General features: G+C 31.6%; 1 protein-coding gene across 2 annotated transcripts; it reads left to right on the top strand.

The window, feature by feature from the left end:
- Nucleotides 1-746: 746 nt before the first annotated feature.
- Nucleotides 747-6,902, top strand: LOC148277537 (inhibitor of growth protein 1-like). Of its 2 annotated transcripts, XM_088232761.1 has the most exons (5): nt 747-986; nt 1,066-1,287; nt 2,389-2,604; nt 4,731-4,949; nt 5,447-6,902. In XM_088232761.1, exons 1-5 carry the CDS (start codon nt 851-853, stop codon nt 5,779-5,781), a joined length of 1,128 nt encoding a protein of 375 aa, XP_088088887.1. In that variant the 5' UTR covers nt 747-850; the 3' UTR covers nt 5,782-6,902. The 2 variants fall into 2 exon arrangements, with proteins under 2 accessions (XP_088088887.1, XP_088088888.1); XM_088232762.1 differs by lacking the exons at nt 4,731-4,949; nt 5,447-6,902 and adding an exon at nt 3,145-3,234 and having other exon boundaries at nt 758-986.
- Nucleotides 6,903-13,267: the final 6,365 nt, after the last annotated feature.

Below are 13,267 nucleotides of genomic sequence, written 5' to 3'. Positions count from 1 at the left end.
GTACAAGTGATAGTAAATAAACATTATTTTTCGTTTTTGATAACTCGCATACTAAATTTATTAGAAGTAGAGTAAGTATGCGGAATTTCAAAACAACGACACTGGTTTTAAATGAGATTTCCGTTATATTTTTGCGATAAGATTTACATTAAAAACACATTTATTTTACAATCTACTCCAATTAACCGTATTTATGCTAAGATATTTGATTAATTATAAACAATCACAAAGTAAACTGTCACTATTAGATATTAGAAAATAGTGATTTTTACTTACTTGATGCAGCTCTTGCCTCCTTCGGCCAATCCAACGTAAATATTTGTTGAAGTCATCTTAATTGTTAAAAAATATATGAGATATTTGGAAATTAAGACGAGAAATTTATTTATTCACCGAACAATAAACCTGCGAACCGACCGTAAAATCAAACAAAATGCAATGCACGCAACAAATTGAAATTTTATTGGTCAGAAACTGTTTTCAAATTTCACCGACAGGGCTCACTACACATGCGCTGAAGTGTTGCCATTCTTGGATGTCACCATATTTCCAATTGTTATAAAACTGCATTCATCCTGACAAAATATAACTTATAAAATTTTAATGTATGTTTCATGTTTAAGGCATTATTTCTTCTTTAAATTACTGAAACTGTCGTTCATTATTATGATTTACAATGCAATAAACCCTGATAATCAACTACTTGTTATTTTGTGTAATAAAGATAGTGTTGCCCTAACAAATTTAATCAAACCTGTCAACAACCAGATCGGCTTGTATTCGTTTATACCAACTTGTATTTGTGTTAAGAAAACTCAATTATTACAGAAATATGTAAAAATATTTGACAATGCTCAATCAAGTGGCCACAGAGGCATTGTTTTCAGCCACTTATGTGGAAAACTATCTCGATTGTGTCGAAAATTTACCAGACGATCTTCAAAGACATTTGACGCGTATGCGAGAACTAGATGTCAGTTACAGAGGTAAACATACATTTCATTTGCACAATTCTCATTAATTATTAGGATTATCGCGGATTCTTATATGGTTTCTATATTTCAGCGTGCATAAGAGATGTCGAGAACAATCTAAATAATTGTATGTTACCAAAAGATGAGGGAAACACAACCCGCTCTAACAAAAGAGCTCGCGCTATTATGAAGATACAACAATCGTTGATAGCCGCCCAAGAATTAGGAGATGAGAAGCTACAAGTTGTCCAACTAATCCAAGACCTCATCGATCACAAATCTCGCCAGTTGGACCACGATTTTAGAACTTTGGGTAAGTCAAAACGATTTTCTATTTTTAGACATGGGCTCTAAATCTGAGCATCGTCAAGATGCTGGACATATTTTGATTTCCTTTTTTATAATTTACTAACTTTCTTATTTATCCAATAATTTTATAAACCAATGTGAGATTTTTTATTTATAATTATTAGAAAGTTCTAACTTTCAGAGATATTTTCATAACCTAATTTAAGTCACATACTAAAATAAAAATTGTTTCTCTGGTGAGTCATTCTTATTATTAATATTTATTAATTTGTACAAATTGTGCATAATTTTCATTCTTTCTGATTTATTTTTTTAAAAATTATTGTTCATGAAATTTATTTTCAAAAGTAAACAAGATCACGTAAACTAATAATAAATAAAAGTTTATCGGCGCTAGAAAATAAAAGTTTCTAATAGATTGATTACAACTTTGACATTTTGGATGAGCTTTGTATATTCATATCCAAATATTTTTTTTGCAGAGATGACTTAATAAAATGACTTAAAAAATACTAATATAATAAACTTGTATGTTCCAGGGTTTGCGTTTATGTGTGCAAATGGCAGTACGAGTTTGTTACATTTTTCATTGTATTTTTTTTGCATTTATACCCATATTTAGGTATGATTCTGTGTTCACTTATTACATGAAGTGTGTTTAGAGTACACTTTACTTCCTTTTTTTAGCGTACAGATTTTAATACCAATAGTTATATCCACAGTATACCTCGTTTGCCTGTTTTACACCCTTAAATTTCCAATTGATTATTTTTTAGAACACGTGACTTATTTGACGGTCAACAGCGAGGTATAAAACAAATCTTAATTATCACTGTTGATTTGCAAGCCACAACTGGTGAATTCTTCTTCCGCATCGTCTGTTAATCTGTTTTGGCATAAATCTGATCTCTAAGCGTTCTACCCGTGATTGCCCTTAAAGTTTTCATTTCCAAAGTTCTAAGCGGATTCTTTGTCCTGGTTGTATCAGCTCTTGTATCTACTCCATATGCCGTGACTGGCTTGATACATGTCTTATACATCTAGTAAAGTCAATAAATAAAGTTGGTATGGTAGTTGTACAAAATATGTTTTTTGTTTGTTTTAGAATCTCACTATGGCAATGGAAACAACGTCAAGGAGGAGTCCATGTCCGTGGAGCCTCCCGCATCAGCCAAGGAATTGTGCAACACCGGCGCGGGGGGCAATGGTAGCACCCAGGCAGGGGGGGGCGGCACCGGAGGGACAGGGGCGGCCACGCGAGCCCCCGCCAGCCCACCACACAACCACGACCGGGAGAGAGATAGAGACAAAGATAGAACTGGTTGGTTTTTTTCCCTGTTATGATAAAATAGTACCATAAAATTTATATTTCTAGCACATTTTTTGTAACTTTCCGTGTTAAGTGATGTAACTATGTATTTTCTTTGTGTAAAATCACTAAATAAATTTAATCTGCCAACTGGTTTCAGATTGTGACAGTTTCTTTGTCAAGGTTTTTTAAATAAATTAACAGTAAATATTTTAAAACTCCAAATAACAAGTATATACCTAAAAATACATCTTTTTTTCTAGCATAGTAATAATAATAATCTTTATTCGGCATTTTAAGAATAAAAATCACACTTACGTAGCAGAAATGTACAATGTATGTAAATTACATGTGTCCAAAGTTTTATGTTTTTCGTATAGTCTGCAAATTCTCAGAAAAGGAATGAGGTAGCAGGATCAGATTAAATTAAATATTTTTTATAAAGTAATTACTAAACATTTTTTCTAAAGGACTGGTATTTAAATCTTCAATATTTTTATTTTTTTTAACATTTGCGTTCACTTATGATTTACCCAAATATTTTAATTTTAGGGGGCATTTTCAATGAGTTGTAAATAACTCACTATTAAAATATTGTAATCAAGTTGTGGTAAAGTGGGGCTCGAACCTCAGACCTTTGGTTATTAATTATAGGAAGATTATTACTCACAGCTTTTTGAGTTTCTTAAATATGGAAGATGTTTAATCCATTAATATCATCAAAATATAAAGATTCGAGAATTTTGTCCGATTACATAAATTTTCAATGGTTCAGAAGAGAATGTAAGAAGGGCTCTCGTGTTTGCCATGAAAGTTATATACGAAGCGTTGAAAATTCCATAAATAGCAATGATAATACCGTCTTACCAAATGTTATGCACCATGCCTCAAAATCTGGAAGTAACTGAAACAATACAGCAGTGGCGAGCCGTGATTTATTTTATAGGTAACCTATTAAAAATATTCATTGATTTGTACTACATATAAGTACTTACATAACATGTAAGTAATGTGATTATAAATGACTATTTTTTTTTGTGGATCTGTGAAAATCAACTCAAACAACAATTATTATTAACCACGCGATATATGTAGCTTTATTCTACACTATTTTAATAGAATACTAAACTTGTACAAAAGTTTATTAACAAATACCACAACGACATTTCCGCAGATATTTCCATTATGATCTGTCATTGACAGTACTGTCAAGACTTGAGCACTGGCCGATTTCTTTTAAAATGAATAATGCCTAAAACGGCCACTGTGAACGTCACCTGTCCTATGTGATACATAATATGTCAATGGTATCCCATCAAAGAAAAATAGTCCTTTGGAAATAATGTTCGAAATACGAGTTTCCAAATAGAGAATCTTCTAAAAATATTTGTAATCTGCAAGTTTGTTTTAGTACTAAAAAAGCCAACTTGGGTTAAAGACGAAAAATACAGTGTACTTTTTGTATGGAAGAATAAGCTGAGGTAATCGGCTAGTTTCATCGTTCAGTAAGATGGGCTGGGTGCACTTCATAGATATTTTTTTGTAGAAAGATATAAACGGTGATTTATAATAAATAACAATTACTTTATTTATTTTCCCATAAAACTGGTTACTATAAATTATAATTATTAAAAGTCAAATATAATGGTAATCTGTGCATAATCGCTTACTTTGACGATTCGCCCCTGCAATACAGTCACCTTTTCGGTGAATTTTTAAAAAGTGTTTATGACAATAACACCGAGAATACTTGTTTACCAGAAAAAAAGTAATACTAATTTAAATTTATCTATTCTTAATATTGAATTAAAAGACATTAAAAACAGCATACTGCAACTTGAATCAAAATGCAGTTATGGTCCTGACAAAATCCCATCTATGTTTTTATAATGCTTGAAGATGGACATGTCAAAAGTCACAATAATCGGCTTGGGTTTATAAGAAGATGTATTAATGTAGAGGAAGCCAGGTCTATATTAGAGTGATATGGTTATATACCTTGATAAGGAAACATGTAGCCTTGAAACTAGTCAATAAATAAATAAATATTTAGTGATTAGAAGCAAAGTGTTTTTATTTTAATTATATAATGAATAACTAGACAGTTAGTGCTTCAAACGGATCATATTTCATTTCAGGAGAACGAGCTTCAAAACGTGCTCGGCGAAGTCGCACAGATGGAGTAGCGAATAATGACAATGATCGCGGCAACGGGGCAGCAGAGGGTCGAGGAGGCGGAGAGCTGAGGGGAGAACCTCCTGCCCCGCCACCACCGCCCCCTCCTCCGCCCCCTGACCCGCCACAGAGGGGAAGCCAAAGTACCGGAACTAGTAAGAAAACGGGGGCTGGGAAGCTAGGTTCGAGTGCTTTTTATAATTTTTTCCTCTTCATTTTTTTTGCTAATATTTCAATTTAAAAATCCGTTACATTTACACCATCGACAATTCAAATACTTTGTGGTCATGTCGAAAAATGCCATTGAATTATGCATATTTGTTATGTTGAAATTTTTTATTTATGCACTGGAAGTCAGAGATGCCGTGAAAGAATCATTTTGTCAACATTGATGCATAGTTAGGAAAGTACTTTTTTATGTGTAGTATTTTAGCATTTATAAAATTCTTTGTAGGAAGTACATAAATATAACACAAAATTTTTATTGCATCATAAATTTAATAAAATGAACAGTTTGCAGTTATTTTTGCTCTACATTTTTCATTTCTTTTGTCGCAAGATCTTGTACTTTAACATATTATTGCACTTTATTTTGTATTCATCTGCGCTTGCGATGGTAATGATGTTTCTGTATAAGTAGTTGTGGTTATATATACTATTAAAATGTATATTATTCTAGGTACTGGGAAGAAAAAGAAGCGCAAGTCACGTCAATCAGTTCAGAACTCACAGCGAGATGAGACACCTCCCCCGGAAGACCCGGATCCAATAGACCCCGACGAACCGACCTATTGTCTCTGTGATCAAATCTCCTTCGGCGAAATGATTTTGTGTGACAATGATCTGTGCCCGATCGAATGGTTCCATTTCTCGTGTGTTTCTCTCACTACCAAACCGAAGGGCAAATGGTTCTGCCCCAAGTGTAGAGGGGACCGTCCAAATGTGATGAAACCCAAGTCTCAATTCCTCAAAGAGCTAGAGAGATATAATAAGGAGAAAGAAGAAAAGGCGTAGTATTAATTACTTGTAAATTGCGTCAGGGTTCCAATTATCTCGCAAGGTCTTTGAAATATTTAAAGATTATAAAATATCCTCAGGTAAATGCCATAGTCACAATTCAGTTTATTAGTTATACCAATTTTATAATAAAGAGTATTCTACAGAGAAATAAGAAATTGATTTTTAATATCAGTATTAGATTTTAAACCTTTATATGTATATCAAAACGATTTTTTGCTGTTTTATGATTTTGGCATTAACTCGATGATATGTATATACATTTCATCGGTGGTACTGCAATACCGCGTAACTATCAATGTAATTTTTTGACTGGCAGGGAACCTAAAAAGCGTTCTGTTAATATATTATTTACGGTTTTAATCCATCAAAAATACCTCTGGAGCATCAGAATAACTATCATTATTCAAAGTAAAAATAGCAATAATTTAAAACTTAACACTCTTAGGCCCGGTTGTTTGATCGTTAGTAATAGTAAAAAATCCGTAGTAATAGTAAAAAATTGACAAAATGGGTTGTTTCATCCATAGTAACTAACGGTGGATAGTAAAAGTCTTTAACCATTAGTTAAAAATTTTACCCGCCAATGTTTTACTATAGTAGAATAATCAAGATGGCGTCATTTTTTGACGTTTACCGGGTGTCGTTATTTGCTCACGTCTCTCAGTTTTGCTTTTATTTACAAATATGGAATGGATTACGCTTATTATGATCAATATAAATCGGAGGGTTCTTTCAATGATAACATTTTGTACTTATTGTCAAGAAAATGAAAACATTTTGAAAACAATTTGGCAGTATTATTCCACCAAACCTCGGACGGACAATTTCGTGTCAGTCAAATCTTGTCTTCATTTTAAAAATAATTCGGTTAAAGTTTTAAAAAATGTTTTGGTTTTTTTTTCAATTATAAATAATGGCATGAACAAAGAACACATAAATATTATATTATACTCCCACATTATAATATTCCAGAGCTAAAATTTGCTATCTTGTTGGATTGACAGTATTTTAGTTGTCATTTAATTTTTCTTATCATTCTTGCTTTCAAATAAGATATTATAATATTGTTATTGTAACTCGGATTTTATTTCATTAAATTGAAAAAAAAAAAAAAAGATTATGTTAACCGATGTTATTTTGTTGCGTTTACTCAGTACCCATGCCATGTTGTCACTTGGTTTAATTTGTTTGGTGTTTTGACGTTTTCAAAGTCACATTCCACAGTGTAACCATTTGTAAAAAAATAATAAAGAACAATATTCAATTTTTGAGCTTTGGAATCAAAAAACCAGTGGTTACATTTTGCTATAGTAAAAATGCGGGTGAAACAACGCACTGATAGTAGAACGATAGTAAAACCAAAATCGTTGGTAAATTAAACTATAGTAAAACTCTACTTTTACTAACGATCAAACAACCGGGCCTTAGTCCTTATAGCTAATTTATTTCATTAAATATTTTCATAACAAAACGGGTTACGTGGTATTGCAGTATCACTGACAATATTTACAAGTAACACTTCCTTCAGAAAAATATATTGGACTAATACATTATTCATGTTTCCAAATAAAAAATAGAAATTTGTTTTTTTTTACTTGACATGAATATGCATTTGAATCTTTGCAACTCAGGTTACGGAGGAATAGCTAACTTTTTTGTTTTTGTAAAACATCCTTGAAATGTTTACTTTCAACGAGAGTTGTCGAGTTGGTCATAAAACATTCAACTTAGTCTTTGCTTACGTTTTTAAAATGATTTAATAACCTATGATGGGGTAATTACTACAACTAGGTAACCTCAAAATCAGCATTTTTGAGTTAACTATTAAAAACACATTTTTGTATCCTCTGTGAATACTACAAACAGACAAGTTGTGCATTCAAATCATCATTGTATTATTTTAATGCATCATGACTAGAGAGGAAAATACAAATATGTGATTTAGTGGTTAACTCAAAAATCCTGATTTTGAAGTAAATTTATTACCCCGTGATATTACAAAATGGCTGGCAGTTGTCAATGAAAATACATATATCCAAACAGTTTTGAAAGTGATATACATTTAATGGCTATTTAATTAATTATTTATCAATCTACACTGCATAACAATTTGAATGCCCAAATTATGTTACCTCATATCGAATATCACTTTATTTGATATTGAGATATAATGGTAGAACGAGTCTGATCGGGAATCAGAGTGCTATATTTTCAAACTCTTTTTATTATTGGTGTATTTTATATTTATGCTTTATTGGTACATGATTAACAGTGTTTTTTTTTGTTTTTAACTATACAAAGGTAAGATAAGGTGATTAGTCTTCACTTCTGGTAACGGTCCTAGGCTACAATTACAAATGCTATCTTCATTGGAACATATTGTGAGGGTATACTTAACTTGACTAACAGACTTGTCGATATGTGTTTTATTATGTCATATCAATCGTCATTTGATCAAATCAAACTAAAAGGTGATGCTGAAATTTTACTTTGTGTTCAATACTAAATTTAAATTAATCTATTTCTCTTTCGTATTTCAATCTGTTATAAAAAGCGTTCATTTCAAAACAATTTAAAATTGAAATAAATCGCAATTAAAGCAAAAAGTGCTGGCTTCAACATGATTTTTATTTGACATCTGACAATTCCTAAGACGTTACAGTTAACTTGTCGTCCATCTCTATCTACTGTGGTATTACAAAGCCGGCACTATTGATATGTCGATAAGAGCATTCAGGAATACAGAGAAAAAAAAATTCATAGTGGCAACATTTTTTTCCAAATCTCAAAGGTCACGTGGTTTTACGCAAGCACTATAATTACCCCGAGTTTTTAAAATTTACTGCTAAATGATTCTGTATTGATTCTCGTAATTAAATGACATTAAACTTGATTTATTTCTCTTTCCTATTTTCATTAGGCTTCTAAGATGACAAGTAGCCATCTCAAAATGATTAAAAAATTATACTAATCATAATTAAAGCAAGAAGTACTTGGTGAAACTAAATTTTCGTCACTTTGAATGCGTAGATATGTGTACCGTGGGATACTTGTGCCCTCGGTATATACCAATGTACTTACTTCAAACTTAAAGATAACGGGGTCGGTAGTATATCTTTGTGATAATTCCGGAGAATTTATCTTCAACTATACCGTCATAATGAAAATATATGACTTTAGTGCGTGGATATGTGTTCCGTGAGGTATGCGTTCTCTTGGTACATATCGATGTATCTACCCAAAACTTAAAGATACAGGGTCGGTAGTGTTTCTTTGATATCGCTCGGAAGAATTTATCTTCAACTATACCGTCTTAGTGAAGGTATGGATTCCTTTTCTTCCGATTGTAGTTGGCCCCCAGAAAAAGGTTGAAATTAATGTAATATTAAAAAAATACTTAGAATTACTTAACGCTGAATCTAAAAGGCGCAAGTAGTCCCTCACTTACTGCAATTTTGACTCCCGTTGCTTGTTGGCAAAATTTTGTTTTCTTAAATTTTGATTAATTTTCCCAACAGTTTCATCTGAAACATTTTCATTTCTATCAATTTTGCTAGGAGTTAAGTGTTTAGTCTTCAAAAGACATGAATTCGTATTCTTTTTTTTAAATACGTAATGTCTACACCGATTGGTTTCCGAAGAAACACAATTTTCAAAAAAAAAAATTTACTAGTTTTTAGTCACAATTTATAAGAGGATTCAGATACATTGAATCACTCAACTGCTCACAACAAAACTTCGAGTTATATTAAAAATTCTCCCAATTGCGCAGAGAAAAAATTTAGAGTATAAATAATTAGTAGAAAAATTTTTTCAGTCGCACAAGCGCGATACCAAGGTGTAAAAAATAAAACACTTATTATGTCATTAATTTGTCGTTTTCCTAATTCGTTGAGTACTGCTACTGTACAGTAGATACTGTATTGTAGTCCAGCTCTGGAATTACTCAACTGCCATCAATGTGTTTTTGCTGATCAATAAAATCTGTAAAAATTCTAAAATAAAACACATTTGCATAAAAAAATATTTTAATAACCAGTGTAAATAGTATTAAAATACTATTGTTTCTTTCTTAAATTGTGAATCGTTTTAACAACATATGTTTTCATCTTTTATAGTCTGGTTTTTGTACCAGAAGGTTTATTTATTCAATTCAAATCAAAATTTGTTAATCTTATTGAATTTTTTTAAATACACGTATACTGTTCAAATTTATACATTTTATAATAATTTAAACAAAATATTTAGATTTTGCAAACTGAAATCCGTGTAAATTTTGTTTTACAGCATTTAAACTGTGTGTTTTTCAAATGCCACATACTTTTTTTAATCAGACCCAAAAAAAACTAATTTTTAACTTATGTATGTAGGAGCGCTGAATTTTTTTTTTAAGTAACACTTTAATACACCTTAATATTTAGATTTGATTGATATTTTTTTAATCATTTTGTTTTTTTTTTATCTTCAGTGGATATAAACTCTTTATCTTCAACGCAGATCATTGGAGATTTTTTTAATTGTGTAATTTATAAATTTGGGTTTGGTTTGGTTTGGTTAGGTTGCGGTAAATAAATATGTATGTACATGTATGTAACAATGGCTTCCTTGAATTTCAATATCGCTAGATAATTGGAATCCTATCGCAACCAAAATATGTATAATTATTGTATTAGAGTCTGACTAATAATAAAAATAAAACCTATTGCACATTTTGTTATTTTATTAATTTGCAGAACATTAAAATTTTTAAAACTGTGTCTATAAATCAGTGGTGTTGTAAGATTTTGATTCCCCAATTGAAGGTGGACAGAATAAATGTTTGTGTTAGTATACATATTTATTACATACCGAATAAGATACAACACCATGTTGTGAAGCGCAAAAGTAACGGCGATAATAACTGACTCACTGAACTGGACTGCATGTTGGAATTGACTGACTAACTTCCTGCACAACTGGGCTGACCTAACTGATGTTATCACACCCTGTGGTCTCTTTTATAGGCTGAGTCCTTTTGTTCTTCATTTATCCATGGCCAGAATGAAATGTACTCCAGGATATTGATCTAAATATTTCATCTGATTTAGTTATCGAGTTAACGTCTTATGTGCAGTACTGTTGATCTTGCAGAATATAATGTACTGTATTCAATAGAAAATATTAAGTTTCTTCTTGGGTCGTTGCTCAATATTTCAGGTAAAATCATTTGGCATGTATGTGTCATCGATAACTGGACTTTGACCCCACAGTATATTTACCTAATGGTGCATTGGGTTTAGCTATCAGAATTCAAAGTACTGGTTATAACATCTTGAAGAGAAACCAAAGAAATGTAATATCTTACTATGTACTTACATTCTAGGTACCAGTTTGCCCACCACATCCGAGGACTTGAGTTTCCTTGGTGGTGCCCACATACTAGAAAAAATTGCTTGTTGCCAAATGAGAAAAGCTGCGCGAAGGGGCTCTCTGTAATCTGGTAGCCTTGACATATTTGTGTTAAAAGAAGGTAATCCAGAAGTTCATATTATGTTCTTCATTGGATTGAGGAAAAGGGGGAAGAACATTCTTCACTAACTGGGATTAAATTGATTGTACATGGGGGATTAAATTGATTTAATTTGCCAAAATTATTACAAAACTTGTTAAAAACCTTTAATTCATTTTTGGAAGCCACTGGGTCTTTATATCCGACAGGACCTATAAAAGAGCCACAGATAGTAGTGAGAAGCTCCATTCGGTATTCATAGAAGGGACAAGAGCACAGGCTGTGTTCAGAAGATTGATTATAATATCCGCAGCAGCATGAAACGGAATAACCAATGTTAAAAACAGGTGAGGTGGGGGGTACCCAGTCCAGGGTTGCGTGAAGTATAGTAATTGAATGTATTGAACCCTATGTGGTGCCATTTAAAATGACTCCTTGTTTCTCCATTTAGTTGTTTGTCTAATAATGTAAATGTTATAAACAAAGGAAAGGGAAGGAAAAATAAAATAAACTAGTTCGAACACCATGGCTTTATTAAACTGTAACATAAAGTACACTACTTACTTATAATATGCGATTTATATTTCATTTACATTTCACATAATAAGACTCATTGTATTCAGCTGCAAAAACTTTACACAATTACAATATTTGATTTAATTAACATAAAATAGAGATATATTTAATAGAAATAACGTTAAATATAAGAGATCATATTTCTGAAATACAGAGCATTGCTTAGATATTGGTAATACATAATACATTCGATATATATATATAAATAATCAAATTAATCTCATTGTAGTTTTAAAAATTCATGCAAAAATAAAACAACTGTGCGAGTGCCACCAAAGAGAAAAACATTTATCTGTGCATTTATTTAAGTTAACCACAGTCTTATGCAGCAAAACTCGATGTAATATTATTGCACGCCGGAACAATACATTACATTTTTAAAGATAATATAAGTTTTTCCGTTGGTTATGCAGTGACATGATGTACTCCTTGATATAATTAATTCGGTGGATTTTATATAAATTAATAGCAACAAATCATTAATTTTTTAAAGTAACATCACTGATGCATGAAAATTTTGTGTTTTAACTTGAGAGATTAGTGAAGATAATAATAAAGTGCTTAAAAGTGCATTCACACAAAGGTGTATCCCGGAACCCTGTTAATTACACTAATATTTTTTCCTCATCACACATGATTGGTCAATTGCATTATTTTCTTTGATTGAATTAAAATTCACTTCATAATACTTAATGATAAATCATTATAAAATAAAAACACTAATTGTTAATAGTATTGCAGATGTTTGTAACTATTTTACTTCACAGACAGAAGAGTTGAGGAAATTTTGATGTTTGAACATGGGCAGAATAGGGAATGTTACAGTTTGTAAAGTTATCATTTAAACCAGCCAATGACAGATCATAAGCTTTGTAAACAAGACTTCCATTTTCCCTTAAAATTGTTTACATTACATTACATTTTTTTTGCACCACAACAGGTCAGGAGGCCTAATTACAGTGGTGAATTACATCACAGAGCACCCAGGCTTGAGAAAAATCACATTTTAATTTTTTGCGTTCTCACCGGGAATCGAACCCGGAACCTTCCGTGCGTGAGTCAAGCATCTTGACCACTACACCACGGAGGCCGCCTCTGTTCTCCCTCTCTGTAGCAATATGTCCATACTAATAACAAAGTATTTATTTTATAATAATTTATATTTTGAACTCCGTGACATTTGATCTATAACGAGGCGCTGGTGAATAGATCATAATAATGTCCGATTGAATACTATAACCATTTTTATTCAGAGAACTTTAAAATTTAAGTCTTAAAATAATGGGTTGAACCCTACCCAAAGCTTGCATGCACTGGATATTAAGTACATTAGGTATATATTCTATAGATCGGCCTCATTAGGCAATAAATTTTATTACATATTTTTAACCCTTTCAGCCCGGGTATTCATTAAAA

The sequence above is a fragment of the Micrasema longulum genome, unplaced genomic scaffold (assembly GCF_059751315.1).
Source record: "Micrasema longulum isolate JH-2025_06_02 unplaced genomic scaffold, ASM5975131v1 h1tg001017l, whole genome shotgun sequence".
Taxonomy (NCBI): Eukaryota; Metazoa; Arthropoda; class Insecta; order Trichoptera; family Brachycentridae; genus Micrasema; species Micrasema longulum.
Note: the sequence above shows the minus strand (reverse complement) of the source record. Positions and strands in the feature narration are given on the sequence as shown.